This window comes from Anomaloglossus baeobatrachus, chromosome 7 (assembly GCF_048569485.1).
Source record: "Anomaloglossus baeobatrachus isolate aAnoBae1 chromosome 7, aAnoBae1.hap1, whole genome shotgun sequence".
NCBI classification, from domain to species: domain Eukaryota; kingdom Metazoa; phylum Chordata; class Amphibia; order Anura; family Aromobatidae; genus Anomaloglossus; species Anomaloglossus baeobatrachus.
The window spans coordinates 298,070,513-298,093,463 of record NC_134359.1 but is presented as its reverse complement, the minus strand read 5'-3'; the positions used below and the strand labels follow the sequence as shown (position 1 = coordinate 298,093,463).

Genomic DNA, 22,951 nt, shown 5'->3' with positions numbered 1-22,951 from the left:
CGAGTCTCTCCAATGCAAGTCTATGGATGCCAGAAAAAAAACGGATGTCACACGGACAGCACATGGACCATCCTTGTGACATCTAAATACAATTCTATCATGTAGCAAAGAACACTAAATGCTCCTATACATGACTGTAATGACTAATAGCTGCTGAGAAAAAAAAACAGATTACATACGGATTGAATACGGATTTCTCATGGACTACTATCATGAGAAAAATAGAAAAATCACAGACTCGCATTGCACACAGATCAACACCCAGACAGAGCTCAACCTACACTCAGGCATGAGAATCGGACCGAATTTTAAAGTGTGACGCCGGCTGTCACAAACCACCGGGGGGGTCACTCAGAAATCCCCCGCGCTGGCTACCAGTACGTCACAATCGGGGGGTAACAAGTGGGTGTCACCCCTCCTTTATACCTCCCGACCGACAGACAGAGCACGTGACGTGCTCTCTAGCGCCCCTCTTATAGTCAGGCCAATTATGGAATTGCCCGACAATAAGCAAGGAGGCCGCTATACTACTTATGCCGATTATTGAAGGGTCCCCGGTGAGAGTAGGGTATATATTCCCCCGACCTCCGCGGGCGGAATATATAAAACCTCCCCGAATCTCACTGGCCTCCCCACAATAATCCTTGGCACAACTCGCTGCCACCAACCGCTTCACGGTAACTATTAGCCGAACACACAGACGTGGGATTCAAGATCGAGATAACAGAACAGCCCAAGATTAATTATATAATTTAATCAGCCTAAAGCACACTAGAAACTACAATATATACAATAGGGAATCTACAGAATATACATATGTCAGAGTACAGTTACAGATAAAGCATGGTTTACAAACAGGTATGCAATTCAATCAGTTACCTTGTGCGTCTGGCCACAGGGGGGCGCTGTAGACCAGGTTTCTAGGAACTCCCACAGATGTTTCCTGCACGTGACCCCCAGCGAAAGAACCCTGGAAAATGGCCGAAGTAGGGTTATCAACCTGGGCAAATCCAGGTCCCCTCCTACCTTAGTGACCTCAGAGGGAGCACTGCTCCACCCCTGGCTGGAGTTATGGACAATCCACAACATGGAATATGGGCCATAACTTTGCCTGGGAGCGTCGTAGGCGGACGCCGACGCTCTCATTGTGACAGCTATGAATTTAGCTACAGAACGAGAGGTTTCATGACTTGTCTACTAGTTCCCCATTGGCTGATATCACGCCTGGGGTATTTCCCAAGCTCCCGCTCCCATAAAAAGGGTGTGCCAGCATCGTCCGCATGCGGAGACACCATTTTTATGGTTGCCATATTTATCGGAAATATGGCTTGCGAGATATGAACCATTTTTTACTGGAGTCGTTCTGTCTGGATACTTCCAAGCTGGCTAATTAGATAGCAGCTCCTACCACAGGGTCACGGCAGGGAGTCCTCCTGTGTCCATTGTTCCCACATCATCTCATCTCCATATCACAGGAGATGGCCATGGAGGTGTAACACCTTCACAGATGCTGGACATTGAGAACAAGAAGGGAGGGGGGCACTGCCAGGGAGTGATGAGCGATTATGACTGGAAGTCATAATTCATCTTCATATCCCGGGATTTGCCTCACACCTCCCCCCTTTTGAGGGCGCTAGGGGGCAGCACACTCCGGTGTTCCCCCGTGCGCCCGTCCGCGACCTCTCCTTGTCGGGACAGCCCGTCTGCGTTACCGTGGTCACGGCCCCTTTTGTGGCGAATGGTGAAGTTGTATTGCTGGAGCGCAAGGCTCCATCGCAACAATCGCCCATTCGTCCCAGAGACGGTGTGCAACCAGCTGAGGGGATTGTGGTCCGTCTCCACGATGAAGTGGCGCCCGTATAGATAGGGTTGCAGACGCTGCAGGGCCCACACTATGGCCAGGCACTCCTTCTCCATCGTGGAATAGGCCACTTCCCTTGGTAACAGCTTCCTGCTCAGGTACAAGACTGGGTGCTCTTGGCTCGCAGAGTCCACCTGGCTGAGCACCGCACCGAGGCCGAAGTCACTGGCGTCGGTCTGTACTACAAACGGCCGCGTGAAGTCGGCTGCCTGTAGCACGGGCGGGCTGGACAGGGCGTCCTTTAGGGCCTGGAAGGCTGTCTCGCAGTCCATTGTCCAATCGACTGCAGAGGGCAGCTTCTTCTTGGTGAGGTCCGTCAAGGGCTTTGCCAGGCTACTATAGCGTGGAACAAACCTCCTATAGTACCCAGCGGTCCCCAAGAAGGACATCACCTGCTTCTTGGTCCTGGGGGTGGGCCAGGATGCGATGGCCTCCACTTTCTCAGGCTCGGGCTTCAGTGTTCTCCCGCCTACCCGGTGACCGAGGTACTGGACCTCGCTCATGGCCAGCTGACACTTTCCCGGCTTGATGGTCAAACCTGCCTGGTGGATCCGCCTGAGCACCTGTGCTAGATGCTCTAGGTGATCTTCCCAGGTGGGACTGAAGACGGCAATGTCATCCAGGTACGCGGCCGCGTACCCTTCAAGTCCCTTGAGCAGGGTGTTGACCATCCGCTGGAAAGTGGCAGGGGCATTCCTCATCCCGAATGGCATCACCGTGGACTCGTACAGTCCAAATGGGGTAATAAAGGCAGAGCGTTCCCTGGCCTTGCGAGTCAGGGGGATCTGCCAATATCCCCGGCTCAGATCCATGATGGTCAGGTACTGAGCCCCGGCCAACTGATCGAGCAGGTCATCGATGCGTGGCATTGGGTACGCATCGGCGACCGTGACAGCATTGAGCCCCCTGTAGTCCACGCAGAACCGAGTGGTTCGGTCCTTCTTAGGGACGAGGACTACAGGCGAGGCCCAAGCGCTGTTGGATGCCTGGATCACCCCCAGCTTCAGCATCTCGTCAATCTCCTGGCGCATGTGTTGCTGCACCTCCAGGGAGACCCGATATGCTGAACGCCGGATCGGGGGATGATCCCCAGTGTCCACGTGATGGACAGCCAAGTCAGTCCTTCCGGGCTGGTTGGTAAACAACCCCCGGAAGGGGAGTAGGGTGGCCCACAGCTGGGACCGTTGGTCCTCCAAGAGCTGGTGGCCAACCTCCACATCCTCAATGGATCCGCCTGCCCTAACCTGGGCTAGCATATCCAAGAGGGTTTCCGCTTCTCCCTCCTCGGGCAGGTTGCACACGGGGAGCGCACATGCCTCCCGCTCATGATGTGCCTTCATCATGTTCACATGGAAGGGCTTCCGCCTTCCACGGGCAGGGTCCAGGGTGACCAGGTACGTCACAGGGTTGAGCTGCTGGTACACGAGGTATGGGCCTTCCCAGGCTGCCTGAAGCTTGTCCTGTGGTACGGGGACCAGTACCCACACCTTTTGACCCACTTGGTAGGTCCTCTCACAAGCGTTCTGGTCGTACCAACGCTTCTGATCGGCCTGGGCTTGAGCCATATTGTCGTGTACCAGTTGCGTCAAGGCCTGCATTTTGTCCCGGAAGCGCATGACATACTCGATAACCGACACTCCAGGGGTGGCCAAATCCCCTTCCCAAGCCTCTTTCACCAGAGCCAGGGGGCCCCGCACACGTCGCCCGTACAGGAGCTCAAACGGTGAGAATCCTGTTGAGGCCTGTGGAACCTCCCGGTAAGCAAATAACAGGTGTGGGAGATACCGCTCCCAGTCACGCCCATGGGAGTCGACCAACATCTTAAGCATCTGCTTTAAGGTGCCATTAAACCGCTCGCACAGGCCATTAGTCTGTGGATGGTACGGGCTGGCCACCAGATGTCGCACCTGGACTTGCTTACAGAGGGCCTCCATCAGCTGGGACATGAATTGGGTCCCCCGGTCAGTGAGCATTTCCTGGGGAAAACCCACTCGGGAGAAAATCTCCAGCAATGCGGTGGCCACCTTGTCAGCCCGAATGGACGACAAGGCCACTGCTTCTGGGTACCGGGTGGCATAGTCCACTACCGTCAGTATGAAGCGTTTCCCGGAGCTGCTGGGGATGGCCAGCGGGCCGACCAGATCCACAGCCACCCTCCTGAAAGACTCATCGATGATGGGCAGAGATACCAGTGGGGCTTTGGGGCGTGGCCCCGCCTTCCCCACTCTCTGACAGGTTTCACACGAACGGCAGTAGGCAGCCACATCGGCCCCCATTTTTGGCCAGTAGAAATGCTGGTTTAACCTGGCCTTGGTCTTAGCGATCCCTAGGTGTCCGGCCATCGGAATCTCATGTGCGATCCGCAACAACTCCGTCCGGAACGGATAGGGTACCACCAACTGTCGGTCCCTGGGCCACGCCTCCGGTGAACCCTGCTGGACCGTGGCCCGGTACAGCCGTCCTTGGTCCCAGACCACTCGCTCCGGGTCCGAGTCCGAGGGAGGCTGTGCCGCCTGCTCCTTTAGAGCTTTCAGGCTGTCGTCAGCTTCTAACGCTGCCTGAAACCCCTGACTAGATGTGGCCAGAATCGACGAGACTGTCACATCTTCGGTCAGTACCCCGGGACCTGTGTCCTGGCCTCCACCTGACTCGGCGGCCACTTGGTCAGGAGGGGAAGAGCTATCGGACCTCCGGGAGGCCCCTTGGCTTCCAGCACTCCCACTGCGGGTGACAGCGGCCACAGCCGCTGCGCCCGTGGGTCGTGCCTGCTCCTCCTCCGTTCCTGACCAAGTCGCCGGTTCAGGCAGACCTACCTGGCTTCCTGACACCCCGGTTGTGGGGGAACCATGCACCGAGAACTTACCTGGGAGCCCTTCCGCTCCTGGACCGGCCCCAATCTCACCTGCCTGTTCCCCTCCTGCAGCAACAGAACCCCGCTGTGAAATCTCTGGGGACCCCACATTTGCTGTGGTAGCCCCCACCCCACACACTGGTCCTCCCCCTGCAGCACCCTGCTCTCTGCTTATCCCTGCAGAGGGCAGCAGATCCCAGCTCACAGGCTGATTACTTGTAGAGGCATTGTCACACCTTTCTCTGACCCCCTCCCCTGTCACAGCTGCAGCTGTGTGTGTGTCTATGGTGTCTGTGCAAGCAGAAATATCAGAGTTCACTCCCCCCTCTCTCACATCATTCATAGATAACACATTAACATTGTCAGGAGTCATGTCCGTACTGGCTGAAGGTTCAGCCCTTGGTGGGGGCCCAAACTGGGAGGTTATCTGCCCCAAATCTGTCCCAAGTAGCACGTTTGCGGGGATCCGATCAGTTACCCCCACCTCCCTCACCCCTCGCCCTGCGCCCCAGTCCACATAAATGTCAGCAACAGGCAGCGCCGGGTCAATGCCTCCAATCCCGGAGACAGCGAGGGTTTTTCCAGGGATCAAGTCTTGGGGGGACACCATCTCAGGCCGCACCAGAGTCACCTCCGAGGCGCTGTCTCGCAGTCCTATGGTCACAGACCGGCCGACGGTGACAGGTTGGAAGCTGTCCAGGGACCTACCACCACCCCCACCCACACAATACACCTTGGGCGGCCCTTGGGACGGGGACGGAGCCGGGGCCTTGGGACGCTGAGGGCACATGGCCTTGAAGTGTCCAGGTAGGTTGCACTGGTGGCACCGTCTTGGTTCTGCCACGGGCCTGGAGAGGGGAGTTGAGGGGGACACCCCCTGCAGTCTAGGGGCAGGTGGGGCAGTCGCAGAGTTCATCTTACCCCCTCTCCAGGTGCTGCTGGTGGCTGCTCTCCTGGCCTCAGGAGCCCGATTGTTGGTGTAGTCATCGGCCAGGGCAGCTGTAGCCGTGGACCCCTTTGGCTTCTGGTCTCGGATGAACTGGCGGAGATCCTCAGGGCAGTTCCACAAGAGTTGCTCCGTGATGAACAAGTCCAGGATCTCCGGTCCGGTGGAAAGCTGCAGGCCTTGGGTCCAGTGGTCGGCAGCTCGGGCAAGTGCCCGCCGGTGGTCAGCCCAGGAGTCCTTTGGTCCCTTCTGTAGGCTCCGGAACTTCTTGCGGTAGGACTCCGGGGTGAGGTTGTACTGTTGGATCAGGGCCCGCTTGATGGTGTCGTAGCCCTGATCTGCCTCAGCAGGCAAGTCCCCAAGGATTTCCAGGGCCTTACCCCTTAAACGGGGGGTCAGGTATTTGGCCCACTGGTCCTTGTCCAGATGGTGCTGCAAGCAAGTCCGTTCAAAAGCAGTCAAGAAAGAGTCCAAGTCTCCATCCTTCTCCAGCACTGGGAAGTCCTCAACACGGACCTTTGGAAGTTTGGTGTCTTGAAGGTCACGTGTGGCTGATGAGGGCCGGAGCTGAGCTAGCTGCAGCTGGTGGTCCCGGTCTGCCTGTTGCCGTCGCTCCGCAGCCTCACGCTCTGCCTGGCGCTCTTCACGCGCTGCCTGCCGCTCTGCCTGCCGCTCCGCAGCCTCACACGCTGCCCTGCGCTCTGCCATGAGTTCCCTGTAGCCCTCCCGGTCTCCAGCCTGGAGAAGGGCCATAGCCATTTGAAGAAGGCTATCCGAGCCTCCCAGGCTCGGTGGAATGGCACGTGGTGATCTGCGGCCCGCTGCGGAGCCTGGTGATTCACTGTCCATTGCAGAGCGGAGGGCTGGCATCTGGCTCGTTGAGGACCCTTGGGTGAGCTGCTCCTCATCTTGTCCAGCAGTGCCAGGTTGTGCAATGTCCTCTGCAGAGCTGTTTTCTGGCGTCGAGCTCCTGGAGGACTCGTGGGCAACCTCCTCATTACTGTCCACAGCACCGTCCTCCCTCTCTTCGGCTCCTGCTTTAGCATTGGCCAGTTGCATAGCTCTGCTCCTGGTGCCATCAGCCATTCTTGCAGACTTTTGGTCACTGACACAGAACTGACACCTGATGCCTCCACACACCTTACAGTATCTGCACTCTGACACTCTAGTGTTGAGCTAGTCTGAAGACCCCAGCAGCCACAGCTGCTGCAGGCAGTCTTTAGTGTCTGGGAGTATGGGTCTCACACTCACACACACTATTATCTCGATCCCACCGCTATGCCACCAATATGTCACAAACCACCGGGGGGGTCACTCAGAAATCCCCCGCGCTGGCTACCAGTACGTCACAATCGGGGGGTAACAAGTGGGTGTCACCCCTCCTTTATACCTCCCGACCGACAGACAGAGCACGTGACGCGCTCTCTAGCGCCCCTCTTATAGTCAGGCCAATTATGGAATTGCCCGACAATAAGCAAGGAGGCCGCTATACTACTTATGCCGATTATTGAAGGGTCCCCGGTGAGAGTAGGGTATATATTCCCCCGACCTCCGCGGGCGGAATATATAAAACCTCCCCGAATCTCACTGGCCTCCCCACAATAATCCTTGGCACAACTCGCTGCCACCAACCGCTTCACGGTAACTATTAGCCGAACACACAGACGTGGGATTCAAGATCGAGATAACAGAACAACCCAAGATTAATTATATAATTTAATCAGCCTAAAGCACACTAGAAACTACAATATATACAATAGGGAATCTACAGAATATACATATGTCAGAGTACAGTTACAGATAAAGCATGGTTTACAAACAGGTATGCAATTCAATCAGTTACCTTGTGCGTCTGGCCACAGGGGGGCGCTGTAGACCAGGTTTCTAGGAACTCCCACAGATGTTTCCTGCACGTGACCCCCAGCGAAAGAACCCTGGAAAATGGCCGAAGTAGGGTTATCAACCTGGGCAAATCCAGGTCCCCTCCTACCTTAGTGACCTCAGAGGGAGCACTGCTCCACCCCTGGCTGGAGTTATGGACAATCCACAACATGGAATATGGGCCATAACTTTGCCTGGGAGCGTCGTAGGCGGACGCCGACGCTCTCATTGTGACAGCTATGAATTTAGCTACAGAACGAGAGGTTTCATGACTTGTCTACTAGTTCCCCATTGGCTGATATCACGCCTGGGGTATTTCCCAAGCTCCCGCTCCCATAAAAAGGGTGTGCCAGCATCGTCCGCATGCGGAGACACCATTTTTATGGTTGCCATATTTATCGGAAATATGGCTTGCGAGATATGAACCATTTTTTACTGGAGTCGTTCTGTCTGGATACTTCCAAGCTGGCTAATTAGATAGCAGCTCCTACCACAGGGTCACGGCAGGGAGTCCTCCTGTGTCCATTGTTCCCACATCATCTCATCTCCATATCACAGGAGATGGCCATGGAGGTGTAACACCTTCACAGATGCTGGACATTGAGAACAAGAAGGGAGGGGGGCACTGCCAGGGAGTGATGAGCGATTATGACTGGAAGTCATAATTCATCTTCATATCCCGGGATTTGCCTCACACCGGCCTTATATAGACAGGTGTGCGCCGTTCCAAATTAAGTCCTATCAGTTTAATTACTCACAGCCGGACTCCAATGAAGGAGTAGAACCTTCTCAAGAAGGATCACAAGGAAATAGACAGCATGTGACTAAGGCTAAGTTCACATTTCCGCTAAAATCTATCAGTCACAATCCGCTGCCCTTGTAAACAGCGGAATCCGTTTAGCGGATTCCGCTGCTCCCATAGACTTGTATGAGCAGCGGATTGTGACTGATGATGCTGCGTTGCACCCTCCGCCCGACTGATCAGTCGTGGAACGAGTGACCGCCGGGCGGGGGGAACGCAGCATGTAACGTTTTTTGAGCAGCGAGATCCGTCGGATTTCGCTGCGCATGCTCTCTGGCTCCCTGCACACGTCACCAGCTTTGGTTGGTTACCCGATATTTACCCTGGTTACGGTGCAAGGAGCCAGCGCTAAGCGGTGTAGGCCCGTAACCAAGGTAAATATCGGGTAACCAAGGTAAACATCGGGTGCTTTGCTGTTACCCGATATTTAGGCTGGTTACGTGTGCAGGGAGGCCGACACTTCCCCGCTCGGCCCCGCCCCCTCCCGCACTCCGCACATGTATGCACACACACACACACACCTGTCCCCAGCCATGCAGACAAGCACTGCCACTGACACCCTCGTCTGGCCCCGCCCCCTGCTCAGCTCCGCCCCCTCCCGCACTTTGCATGTGCACACACACACATACATACATACATACATACATGCACATACACACACTGACTCACTCACAGATACACTCACCTGTCCCCAGCCATGCAGACCGCAGCACTTCCACTGACATCCTCAGCGCCTGGCCCCGCCCCCCGCTCGGCTCTGCCCCCGAACTCCGCCCCCCGCACACAACGGAATCCGACAAAGAATTCTGTTCTTTGTCATCCGTTGTACAGCGTTGAACAGCGCATCAGTCACATGCGTCAAGCGACGCATGTGACTGATACAAATCAACGGAAATGTGAACTTAGCCTAAGGCTGCTTTCACACATCAGTTTTTTGCAATCAGGCACGATCCGGCGAAAAAACTGATCAGTTGCATCAGTTTTTTCCTTCAGTTCCTTCAGTTTTTTTGACAGATCCGGTGTGATACTGAGCATGCTAGGTTCAAAAAAACGGATCCGGGAGCCGGATCCAGCGTCCATAGGCTTCCATTATAAAACACGCTGTATGGCGCCGGATCCGGCGCGATTTGTTTTTTTTGCCGGACACAAAAACGTTCACTTCAACGTTTCATCCGGCCGCCGCACAAGTACATTTTGCCAGATACGGCAAAAAACGGATGAAATGCCAGGCCATCCGGCGCTAATGAAAGTCTATGGAGGAAAAAACGGATGCAGCGGCAACAGACGCCGGATTCGTTTTTTCATGTTTTTGCCAGATTGTGCCTGATGGCAAAAAACTGATGTGTGAAAGCAGCCTTAAATCTAAGTGTCTGAGCAAAGGGTCTGAATATTTATGACCATGTGATATATCAGTTTTTCTTTTTTAATAAATTTGCAAAAATTTAACATTTGTTTTTTTCTGTCAAGATGGGGGATGGGGTGCAGAGTGTACATTAATGAGAAAAAAATGAACTTTTTTGAATTTACCAAATGGCTGCAATGAAACAAAGAGTGAAAAATGTCAAGGGGTCTGAATACTTTCTGTACCCACTGTATATATTGGTGAATTTCTTGTGTATTCATAGACCCCTTCATTTTTTGCTTCCCCCCCTTTGCCCTATTTAACGCTTAACAGCATTTTGAAAATGCAATAAAAGACGATCACAACAGTGTGTACATCAAAGAGGCATCAGGAAACCATTAGCTTGTTCCACCCAAGAAAAGATACATTGCTCACATACAGCTCCATCCATGGAAAAATAAAGAAAAATTAAAGGTCTCACAAAAAAATTGCAACAAAGTTCTAATTTTTTTCTTTGCAAAATTGCAAATCTGTAAGAAAAAGGGGATGAGAAAACAAAAGGGTAAAAATAAAAAATTGCAATGTTGGGCATAAAATTAAAAAAAAAATAATCTCATGCCCTTTTTTTGCAACTTTTTTAATGACGGTTTACATGGGCACAGACCTCACTTACTTTTCGGATGTCCGTTATCTAACACTGTAATTTCTCAAACAGCTGTGATGCATCATTCCCTACTTGTCAGTCCATAGACAATTCCTCAAATTTCGCACCAAGCTAATAAACTGATTTATTTAAAGAAAAATATAGTTACCCCCTTTGGCAGCGCTCACCTCCCATCGATGCCACTTCATGTGCCCTTTCTTCACTGGTCCAGTCTCCATCTTGTAGTGTCCTCTCCTTTTCCGCATCATGTGTGACCGCTCAGAAGCTGAACATCTGTATTTATAGCTGCTGATATTCTCTATTATGCGGCTGCCGGGCCAGTGATAGATGACGAGGCCTGGTGCAGAGATAACGGGCAGCTGTGTGTGTGTGATTAGTAACATCTACGTAGGACAACAGAGGGGCGATGTGGAGGGGATATCTATGCCCGTCTGTTTGGACAGCTAATATAAAAAACCACGGTTCCCTAATGTGTCTTATACTGGGGTTTTGAAATTCTCTGCATTTGGGTTCAAAAATTGAAAAATGAATGGAAGTGACGTCCATAATGACAAAACATGTTGACACGATAGTGGCCATACGCAAGTCTGGTTTCAATGGGAACCATAGAAAATAGTGGATTGATAACACCGATCTACATTTGAAAAGAAATTCTGCTGGTCTAAGTATTATTGCTGATTTTATCCAAATGAAAGGTGCCGATTCCACATATGAAGTCATAAAAAAAATTCACAAATGTGAAAGAATTAAAAGCTTAAGGCTCTGTGCGCACTGGGAAATGGAATTTTCTTGAGAAAATTCCGCATCCTCTCAAAGATTAGCGCACCCGCGGTAAAAAACCGCGGGAAACCGCACCCGAAAACCGCATGCGGTTTGCCGCGGCTTTACCGCGGTATTGTTCGCGGTATTGCCGCGGTTTTGCCGCGTGCGGGTTGGGATATGCTTTATTGCATTCAATGCAATAAAGCACATTGAAGAAAAAAAAAAAAAAATACATTTAATTCTGATAGTAGATAGACAGAAGAATAGATAGAGAGATAGACAGACAGAGGGATAGATAGATAGATGACAGATCGCTACATTTCCCACGGTCGGCAGTGAGTTCACATTACCGGCCGTGGGAAATGACCGATAATTACCTCTGCTGTCTGCTGCATTCAGCCTGTCTGTGACAGTCGCGGCTGGATGTCAGCAGTGCAGGACGTCGGAGCCGGAGCTGTGGATGTCGGAGCGGTGGATTACGCCGGAGTTTTGTTGCGGGAGGGGTTAATAAAATGGTGAACGAGGCTTGTTGGTTTTATTTAAAATAAAGGATTTTCGGTGTCTGTTTTATTCACTTTACTTACGGGTTGATCATGTCAGCTGTCACATAGACGCTGCCATGATCAAGCCTGGGGTTAATGGCGGTGGTCCCCCATCACCATTAACCCCTTGTATTACCTTGTCACCACTGCTACACGGTGGCAAGAAGAGCCGAGGACACGCCGGCAGTGCCGCATAATGTATGCGACAGTGCCGGGGCAGCTGCGGCTGATATTCTCGGCTGCCGGAGGGGGAGTGAGGCGGGGGACATTATCCCTGCCCCTCTCCCTCCCCAGCCTGAGAATACCGGGCCGCCGCTGTGTGCTTACCTCGGCTGGAAGGTAAATATGCAGCGGAGCCCACGTTCTTTGTTTTCTATATTTCCGTTTTCTTTCTATGTGTGTTCTATGTGTCTGTGTCTATGTGTCTATGTGTTCTGTGTCTGTGATGTGTTCTGTGTCTGATGTGTGTGTGTTTACTCTGCACGACTTCCTGTTCCTGTAATGACATCACTTCCCTGCAAAACCGCAAGCAAGTGATGCACATTACCGGAGGTAAACCGCAAAATACCGCAGGGAATAACGCAGGAAAACGCAGTGAACCGCACAGAATTTGCTGCCTGCGTTATTCCCTGCGGGATTTCATGATTAACATTGAGTCAATGGAGTGAAATCCCGCAGCGATGTGCGGAAAAGAAGTGACATGCACTTGTTTTTGCTGCGGGATTCCCGCAGCAAAACATGCAGCTGTCAAATTCCGCCCAGTGCGCACAGGATTTTTTTTCTCCATAGGATTTGCTGGTGATTCACTGCAGAGATGTTATGAACATTTTCTGCAGCGAAACATGCAGCAAATCCGCGGAAAATCCGCGAAAAATCCGGTAAGTGCGCACATAGCCTTAAAGTCAAATATCAGAGGTAATAAGAGATTTTGAAGAAGTAATAGTATGTAATATATTTGTTTCATGCAAAAAAAAAGAGTCTGGCGTCTGAGAGTTCAATAGTTTTGTAAATTTTAATTGTTAGGTTTCTCCTGGTCACCCAGTTGAACCCTAAAATATCCATGATAAGCTTTATGCACAGTCACATATATTTGTCCTTTTCTGTCACGGCCGGGGATAGAAGCTATACCGGCTGTGTAGTACAATACAAAGGGAAGGGGAAAGCAATGCCCTATCACTAGGGAAAGGGGGAAGTGGTGACCCCTGACAACCTGCAGCTCACCCTCACCGACCCTATACAAGCTCCGCACCTGCCGCCGAGCTGGATACCTCACCCTAAGCAAACCCTGATATGGGCCCTAAGCAGGGCCGGATTAAGGTTGGTGGGGGCCCCTGGGCAGAAAATCTGGTGGGGGCCCCATAACGTTAACATTTTTAGCTATAACAGTAGAGCGTGAACCGTAGCATTTAGATATAAATCCAATGAACATTTATCTTATCCTGTTATGCCACATTCAGATTTACAGTACACACACAGCTCTGACACACACACACACACAGCTGACACACACACACACAGCTCTGACACACACACACAGCTCTGACACACACACACACAGCTCTGACACACACACACACAGCTCTGACACACACACACACAGCTCTGACACACACACACACACAGCTCTGACACACACACACAGCTCTGACACACACACAGCTCTGACACACACACACAGCTCTGACACACACACACACACACACAGCTCTGACACACACACACACACACAGCTCTGACACACATACACACACACACAGCTCTGACACACATACACACACACACAGCTGACACACATACACACACACAGCTCTGACACACATACACACACACACAGCTCTGACACACATACACACACACACAGCTCTGACACACATACACACACAGCTCTGACACACACACACAGCTCTGACACACACAGCTCTGACACACACACACAGCTCTGACACACATACACACACAGCTCTGACACACATACACACAGCTCTGACACACATACACACACACAGCTCTGACACACATACACACAGCTGACACACCTACACACACACAGCTCTGACACACATACACACACAGCTCTGACACACATACACACACAGCTCTGACACACATACACACACAGCTCTGACACACACACACACACAGCTCTGACACACACACAGCTCTGACACACACACACAGCTCTGACATACACACACACAGCTCTGACACACAGACACACACAGCTCTGACACACATACACACAGCTGACACACACACACAGCTCTGACACACACACAGCTCTGACACACACACACACAGCTCTGACACACACACACAGCTGACACACACACAGCTCTAACACACACACACACAGCTCTGACACACACACACACACAGCTCTGACACACACACACACACAGCTCTGACACACACACAGCTCTGACACACACACACACAGCTCTGACACACACACAGCTCTGATACACACATATCTCTGACACACACAGCTCTGACACACACACAGCTCTGACACACACACAGCTCTGACACACACACAATGCACCCACCCATCACCCCCTACACACACACACACACACACACACACAATGCATCTCCCTTTACCACCTACACACACACACACAATGCACCCCCCCCCATTACCCCTCCCCCCACAAACAATACAATGCAACCCTCATCACCCCCTACATACACAAATCACACTGCCCCATCCCTACACACTCCTGCCTCCCCCCCTCCCTCGGAATACAGTACTCCCCCTCTGCCTGTCACAAAGCTGTGTTCCACTTCCTTCACAGATGTTCCCCGTTCTGTGTCCTCAGCCCCTCCCCACTCATCATCACTAATTAAACCTGTCTCTTCGGCTCCTTCATGGAGCGCTTACCATCTGATGTCCCCTGTGTGCCGGCGCCCGCAGCACTGTGATGACGTCAGCAAGGTGCTGATCTCATCACGTTGCTGCACGTCGGGGGCGGGGCCCAGTCTCGGCGCGCTGTTCAAATGTATTTACGTCTGAAAGACGCAAATACATTTGAATAGGAAGAAGGAGGAAGCTGCGAGCACCGGCTCCGGCTCCGCATTGTGTGCATGCCGGACACGCAGCACACAGCAGAGCCGGCACAGCTCCGCCTCCTGCTGCAGCTAGTGTGTCGGGCCTGCATGCACACACTGCGGAGGAGCGTGGCTGCACATACAGCGGCCCATTACACCGTGCCCCTGCTTCTAGGGTGGGGGGGCAGGTGCCCCCCCGCCCCTCGCTGGGTACGCCCATGACGGCCGCACCACATAGCAGGGAGCTCATTGGCACACCTCTGACCCCGGAAGTACAATTGCTGGTACTTCCGGGGTCATTCAGCGTCCTGTGCCCGCAGCCTTAAAGACGCATATACAAATAAATGCCGGTGCACCGCCCCCCCCCCCCCCTCCGAAAACACAGCTGATTTATTAGACTGTCTTTACGGAGGGGGAGAGGGTGTGAAAAAAAAAAATGCTGACAAGTGCCAAGTATGGTGGGGGCCCCCTTAGAAGCTCTTTTGGTGGGGGCCCCTGGGCTGGAGCCCCGTCTGCCCCGCCTATAATCCGGCCCTGGCCCTAAGTAAGGATGGCGGGTATGAGCACTTGTCAACACCACTAACACTAAGGGAGACAAAAGGAAACAATACAGGGAAGCACAAATGCTACAGTGAAGGAAATAAGAATTCCATGCAAAAAGTTGATCCAGCACAGTTCCAGTAATTAAAAATAAATATCCTTTATTGAAGAATTATTAAAAATCCATTATGCCATGTTAGGAGGACGCGTTTCGGACTAGTTGTCCTTACTCAGTCTCCAATAAAGGATATTTATTTTTAATTACTGGAACTGTGCTGGATCGACTTTTTGCATGGAATTCTGGATACCAAGGGAGCTGGCTGACTCCAAATGGATCCCTGCACGGTGAGATTGTGGTCTCCTAAAGCAGTGAGGTGAGCTGGACACACCCTTGTATATGCTCTTGTTGCAGTGAAGGAAATAAGTATTTGATCCCTTGCTGATTTTTTACGTTTGCCCACTGACAAAGACATGAGCAGTCTATAATCTTAAGGGATGGTTAATTTTAATAGTGAGAGAGAGAATATCCAAAATAAATCCAGAAAAATCACATTGTATACATTATATAAATTTATTTGCATTTTGCAAAGAGAAATAAGTATTTGATGCCTCTGGCAAACAAGACTTAATAGTTGTTCCCTTATTGGCAGCTTAGCCATCAGGCGTTTTTTGCAGTTGATGATGAGGTTTGATGTCAGGAGGAGTTTTGGTCCACTCCTCTTTGCAGATCATCTCCAAATCATTAAGATTTTGAGGCTGTCGCTTGGCAACTCGGAGCTTCAGCTCCTTCATAAGTTTTCAGTGGGATTAAGGTCTGGAGACTGGCTAGGCCACACCATGACCTCAATGTGCTTCTTTTTGAGCCACTCCTTTGTTGCCTTGGCTGTATGTTTTGGGTTATTGTCATTCTGGAAGAACCAGCCACGACCCATTTTTAACGTCCTGGCGAAGGGAAGGAGGTTTTCACTCAGGATTTTACGGTACATGGCTCCATCCATTGTCCCATTGATGCGGTTAAGTAGTCCTGTGCCCTCAGTAGAGAAACGTCCAAAACATGTTTCCACCTCCATGCTTCACAGTGGGGACAGTGTTCTTTGGGTCATAGGCAGCATTTCTGTTCCTCCAAACACAGAGTGTTGAGTTAAGGCCAAAGAGCTTGCATTTTTGTCTCATCTGACCACAGCACCTTCTCCCAATCTCTCAAAATCATCCAGATGTAAATTGGCAAACTTCAGACGGATCGGCTGCACATGGGCCTTCCTCAGACGGGCCGGCTGCACATGTGCCTTCTTAAGCAGTGGCACTTTGCAGGCACTGCAGTATTTTAACCCATTTATGGCGTAATGTGTTACCAATGGTTTTCTTGGTGACAGTGGTCCCAGCTGCCTTGAGATAATTATCAAGTTCCCCCATGTAATTTTAGGCTGATCTCTCACCTTCCTCATGATCCTGTTATTTTGCGTTGATTGACAGTTGTCGCGGGCGGGGGCCAGTCCTCCGTCACGGGGGGCTGCTCAGGGGATCACGCTCGGGTCCAGTACCTTCTCCTTGGTGGCACGAGTGGGGCCGGACCCGGGGCTCGAGCAGCGCTCCTCGCCCACGAGTGAAAATGGGGATTGGATTTTGGATAAAGTTCTGATTGTCCGTGACGCCACCCGTGGTGTGCGGTGAGGTAATGGAGCCCGGTGAGGTGGTTGGTGCAGGGAGAAGGCAACCGCCTGGGAGCCATGCGCCCGGTTGAACCGGGGGATGTTGTTACTCACACTTCGCTTTGCAAGAAACTCACACAGAGTCAGGAATTAACCAGGAATTGCCGGTGTCCGTAAGTCCTTGGCGGGTGTTATTCGGATCCCACCTGCGGTACAGCAGGCCCCTTTTCTTGCTCTTCAGCTAGAAACCTCTTTCTCCTTCCCTGTTCTCCACTCTCTTTCTCAGCCGGGAACGGGGAGCCCACTCCCCTGCAGTGATCCGGGCCCTCTCTTGGTACCGGCAGGCAACTACCCTGCTCCGGTCACCTCAGGTCCCTTCCTCACGCTTCCCTGCTCCACAGCAGCCGGGAGCTTTCACACCCCGGTCTGCTCTGTTCACTCTCCCCTCACACACTAACTCCAGCCCCTCCCCTGCTGCTCAGTTTAGCTCCTACACTGGGGGGAGGGGGGTGTCTGCAGAACTGTACCAGTGTGGGATCAGATTACCAAGGAGGATTAATCCTGTGACTACCTGGTCTTGCCAGGGCGTCACACAGGCATTTTGTATTTCTTCCATTTTCTTACTATTGCACCAACAGTTGTCTCCTCATCCAGCGTCTTACTTATGGTTTTGTAGCCCATTCCCGCATTGTGTAGGTCTATGATCTTGTCCCTGACATCCTTAAAAAGCTCTTTAGTCGCCCATGTTGTAGAGGTTAGAGTCTGACTGATTAATAGTCTGTGGACTGGAGTCTTTTAAAGAGGTGACAATGTAAGACAGCTGTCTTTAATGCAGATAATGAGTTGATTAGGAGCATCTAAGTGTCTGTAGAAGCAAGAGCTCTTAATGGTTGGAAGGTGATCAAATACTTTTTTTCTCTCTGCAAAATGCAAATAAATTTATATAATTTATACAATGTGATTTTCTTGATTTTATTTTGGATATTCTATCTCTCATTGTTAAAATTAACCTATCCTTCAAATTATAGACTGTTCATGTCTTGGTCAATGGGCAAACTTAGAAAATCAGCAAGGGATCAAATAATTATTTCCTTCACTGTAACACCTGAGGCCAGGTAGATAGCAAAAGTGAAATTTTTATCTTAGGAGTAGCTACCACAGAAGTTTCTGGAACTACAAGAGGAGACGACTGCTGCAGATCACTGCCAGGAATAACTATAAACCGCACCCAAGCCACCCCAGGGTGAGGATTATTAAGGAAGTCAGAGGCTGGCAACTGAGAGGAAAAACTGAGTTTCCCAGGGTCATACAGGAAACCGTCAGATAACACAGGATGCCAATCTCTAGGATTTTAGAACACTCTCTGCCACTTGATTGGTAGCCGGCCTTGACATTTGCATGCTGTAAAACAACCATAAATGTAACAGGATATATCAGGATCATTCCTGCATAGTCCACGAGCTATTTGAGGGTTGGATGACACATTCAACAAAAAAACCTTAAGAGTTAAATTTGCTGCGATTTGTAAGCCTCTTGAACAACTGAATGCTGCCGCCGGGTTTCACGCTGCATATATAGCCATAAAGTTCCAACGTCGGAACTTTTTAACTGCTTGTTAGTCTTCCTATTAGTTATAACGATTGCAGATTCAGCATTTCTGAGTAGTCAGCATATCTAAATAACATGCTAAATCTAAATTAATCTAAATAATCTAATTAAAATTATATATATCATTGTTACATTATTGCTGTGAGAGTTCCTTCGTAAACAATATTTTGCAAAAAAAATACAGACGTGTCTGGAGGAAATGGAGGTGATTTTCATACTAAGCACACCAAAATTCATAAAAATCACGTTATCTTGTAGACAGCAACATTGCTGTAGAGCAAAATAATGGGTCCATACTTAGGGGTACTTTGTACGTTGCGATATCGCTACTGCGATATCGTCGGGGTCAAATCGAAAGTGACGCACATCCGGCGCCAGTAACGATGTCGCAACGTGTAAAGCCTAGATGCGCCGATAAACGATCGCAAAAGCGTCGTAAATCGGCGATCTGTGTAGCGTCAGTCATTTCCATAATGTCGGTACGATGTTGTTCCTTGTTCCCGCGGCAGCAGACATCGCTGTGTGTGAAGCCATAGGAGCGAGGAACATCTCCTTACCTGCCTCCACCGGCTATGCGGAAGGAGGTGGGCGGGATGTTTACGTCCCGCTCATCTCCGCCCCTCCGCTTCTATTGGCCGCCTGCCGTCGCTATGACGCCGCACGTCCCGCCCCCTTAGGAAGGAGGCGGGTCGCCGGCCAGAGCGACGTCGCAGGGCAGGTAAGTGCATGTGAAGCTGCCGTAGCGATAATGTTCTCTACGGCAGCTATCACAAGATATCGCATGTGCGACGGGGGCGGGTACTATAGCGCTCGACATCGCTAGCATCGGCTAGCGATGTCACAGCGTGCAAAGTACCCCTTACTCTATAATCTACACATTCACCCAGATCCTTCTCCGTTAGACTTCTCCTACCATGTTTCCCGTAAATATCAGCACTAGTTACAGTTCAATAATGAAGAGTCCATGCAGCTAAAAGTTAAATAACATATAACACTGCAGGATACTTCATTAAAGAAAGCAGACACCCCCCAAAAGAGAGAAGACAGACCGCAATCATACTCACCAGACCCCAAAAAGGACACTGTGGAATGCACCAAAGACTTGCGGTGGAACACACACATAAACACTCATCTGGTTATACTGTACTGCACATCGATGCGTTCCACCGTAGGTCCTCGTGTTTCATAGCGCTGCTGGCCGGAAGCAGTATGGTATCACTGGATGTTTCTGTGTGTTTCTGTGTCCATGTGATAGCTGGAAGCAGGCGAGGACCTTCTGGGAGCTGCCGTTGTGGCTTGCAGAAGGACCTGGGAGTGAAGCAAATGTCTGAGGTCTGGTAAGTATGATTCTCCTGGGGGGTGTCTGCCTTTTTTACCTCCAACCCGTGTTGTCCCCTAAAATAAGCGCTAGCAAATTTTTCGAGGCAAAAAATATAAAACACGGTCTTATTTTTGGGGAAACACAGTAGTTTTAGTCCTGTAAGAGGTGTGATGCCTGCAAATTATTACTTCACAGATGCAATAAGAATCACATTTACCTAGTGACGTTCTCTACTGAGATCCTTATTTGCAAATGGCAAACACCAAAACAAAAATAATCTTGGATGCCACAAAAGAACTTAAAATAACACAAGAACTACAGTAATTTTTTTTACTTTTATTATTTTAACATTTAAACAGAATGTAATAAGCAGAACAGAATTATCATAACTCCCATCATCCTCCACAATCTTAGTGTTTAATGATATCAGGACAATACTTTTATTGGCGACTGTTGGGTCACATAGGGAAATCAGTATGGCACCACCGCCACACAACTCTGGTTCTGGAATATTTATTCAGAAGCTATATATAATACAAAATAAATTCAACTTGGCCTCAACAAAAGCTGAACAGGCCTCTGTTCCTCTGCCTAATGGGCCACAACAATCAAGGTTAAATTACTCCTTTTTAACGTTCCCTAATGAAGCTGCTGTAAATATCAGTATTGTGACTTCATCGACTTCAGTTTACTATTGTAACAGAGGCTCCTTTATCCACATAGAAGACGACATGTAGGGGTTCAGTGAAGGAGGCGGTGAAGGTGTGTAAGTGTCTGATGGGGTCACACAGCTCATAGAAGGACAGACGCCCGGCCTCATAGTCGAAGAAGACTCCAAGTGTAGGACATGTTTGCTTTAAACTAAGAGAATTTATGATAGAGTTATGCACCACTGAGTACTCTTCATCTTCCAGGGTCAAAATCCAAGATTTATCATCTTCTCCAATCAAAGACTTATCTCCTTTCCTCTCTATACTGGGATAGCACATGCCGATGTCACATATTCCTTTCTGGTTCCACTCCACCTCCCAGTAATGTCGTCCCAAGGACAAGCCACATTTGCTTAACACCTGGGGGTAAGTTACAAATCTTTTTGATGATTTTTGTCTTTTTTGTAGAATTCTGGAATATCTTGCGGTCTTCAAATTTTCTGAAATCTTAAGAGTTTTATGAGCAGTGACCACATCCAGCAATATGTCTGGGACATGGAACCCAAGCTGTAATGTTGCATTGGTGACAATATCCTTCATAGATCGGTGTAAGGTCAGTGAGATCAGAACCTCATCCAGATCATTAGTGATCATATGCATATCATCAGTCGTCTCATGTAGGTTACTGACTAGAGATGTGTCTTCAGATGCCATACTTGCATTATAATCCACTCCTTGGTCTGATTTTCGTAGCACAGCTATTGGGTCAGTACCGCTATCCTGCACTTTGGTGTTAGATAGAGGAACATTAGCCACATCCATATTATCTTCAGAACTGACCTCTCCACCATCTCCCCCTGTGTCCTCCTCACCTCCATGACTACACTCTGTAATGTCACTTTCTTGTAAGAGTGTTATTGGGTCGGTGACACGACACATCTCCTCCGCGTGATGCATCTTCTTGGACAGCTTGTTCTCCTGTATTTCCAGATTCTGGATCTGATGACATATCTGGGACACAATCTTCTCCTCCTGCCTGGAGACCTCGCTCAGCACTTTCTTTTCTGCCATTTCCAGTTGCTTCTTCATATCCATAACTATGTTACTGATGTTCTTCCTCTTATCAGAGGCTTTCTCCTGGATTTTTGTTTTATGATTCTGAAGATCCTGGACTCGTTTCTGAATTTCTGCTTTTCCTTCTTTTAGTTCATCCAGATATTCCCTCAATTTCTTCTTCTTGGTCTCAGAAGCCTCATCTAGAAGCTCCACCTTGTGTCCTTGGTGTTCGCTAACCAGCCTGCAAGACACACACAGACAAGCCGCGTCATGCGGGCAGAAATACTCCAGAACCTTCTTGTGGAGGGAACATCTTTTGTTATCCAAGCTGCCAGTGGGTTCTGTTAACATATGATCAGCAGTTTTGTTGTGGGCTGTCAGGTGCTCGTCACACAGGGAGCTCTCACACTGCAGACAGGATTTCACAGCCGGGACAGGGGACTTTGTACAGTAAGTGCAGAAGATTCTGGTCTCCTCCATTTCAGGCTCAGTAGATAATTTTTCCACTATATTCTCCATCTTTGTTTTCTTCTCCAGGGCCGGACGCTCCGGATATTGTGCTCTGCAGTCAGGACAAGAATACACTCCAGCCGCCTCCTGTGCATCCAGCGCACTGATAATACAATAGCGGCAGAAGAAGTGTCCACATCTCAGGGATACGGGATCTGTGCAGAGGCTCAGGCAGATGGAGCAGTTCAGCTCGTCCTTAAAGTCACCAGACTCCATTCTGTAACCAATGAAAACGGAACATGTGTTAGATTCTGGGCTGCATCAGGCGCTATTGCAGCACATATGTAGCATTTTGTTGTTTTGGTGGCAGCCACATTACTCTACAAAGCAGAGTCACAATAATCCTCCATAGAAGAGACCGACCCTAAAGCAGCATGAAACCCGCAACATCCCTGAGCCCAACTGTCACCTGCCACATTGCTGTATCCAACTTGTCACCACTACATTACTGCATGCTGCACTATTTTGTCCAGTAAAAAAGAACACCATTATAAACACTGGTCTACAAAAAAACCCCCAAAAAAATATTTTCTGGCATGAACAGTTTTAGGGTCCCTTCACACGTCTGTGAAAATACACGCATGTGTGTTACGGGCCGTTTTTCGGGTCAGTGTCCCGTTTTTGTTTGTTTTTATGGTCCGTGTGGCATCTGTGTGAACTGCGTATGCTAGCCGTTTGTGCGTGTGTAATGTCCGTATGAAACATAACTGACATGTGAGTGTAATGTCCGTGTGAAATGTTCCGTGTGTGATGTAACATGTCGTTGCTACATACCCACTGACAGCAGACAGTCGCGCGTGGAGAATGAACTCAGGTGAACTTCACCCGACTTCATCCTCATACCGCGGCTCTGTGTCGCGTACTGATTAGCGGTCACCCGTGAAGGACTCACCGGTGACCGCTAATTCCCTGAGTGAC

General features: G+C 50.1%; 1 protein-coding gene across 1 annotated transcript; it reads right to left on the bottom strand.

Annotated features, from left to right (window-relative positions):
* Nucleotides 1–20,500: 20,500 nt before the first annotated feature.
* On the bottom strand, nucleotides 20,501–22,249 carry LOC142245630 (E3 ubiquitin/ISG15 ligase TRIM25-like). The gene has a single exon (XM_075318520.1). It carries the CDS (start codon nucleotides 22,247–22,249, stop codon nucleotides 20,501–20,503), a length of 1,749 nt encoding a protein of 582 aa, XP_075174635.1.
* Nucleotides 22,250–22,951: the final 702 nt, after the last annotated feature.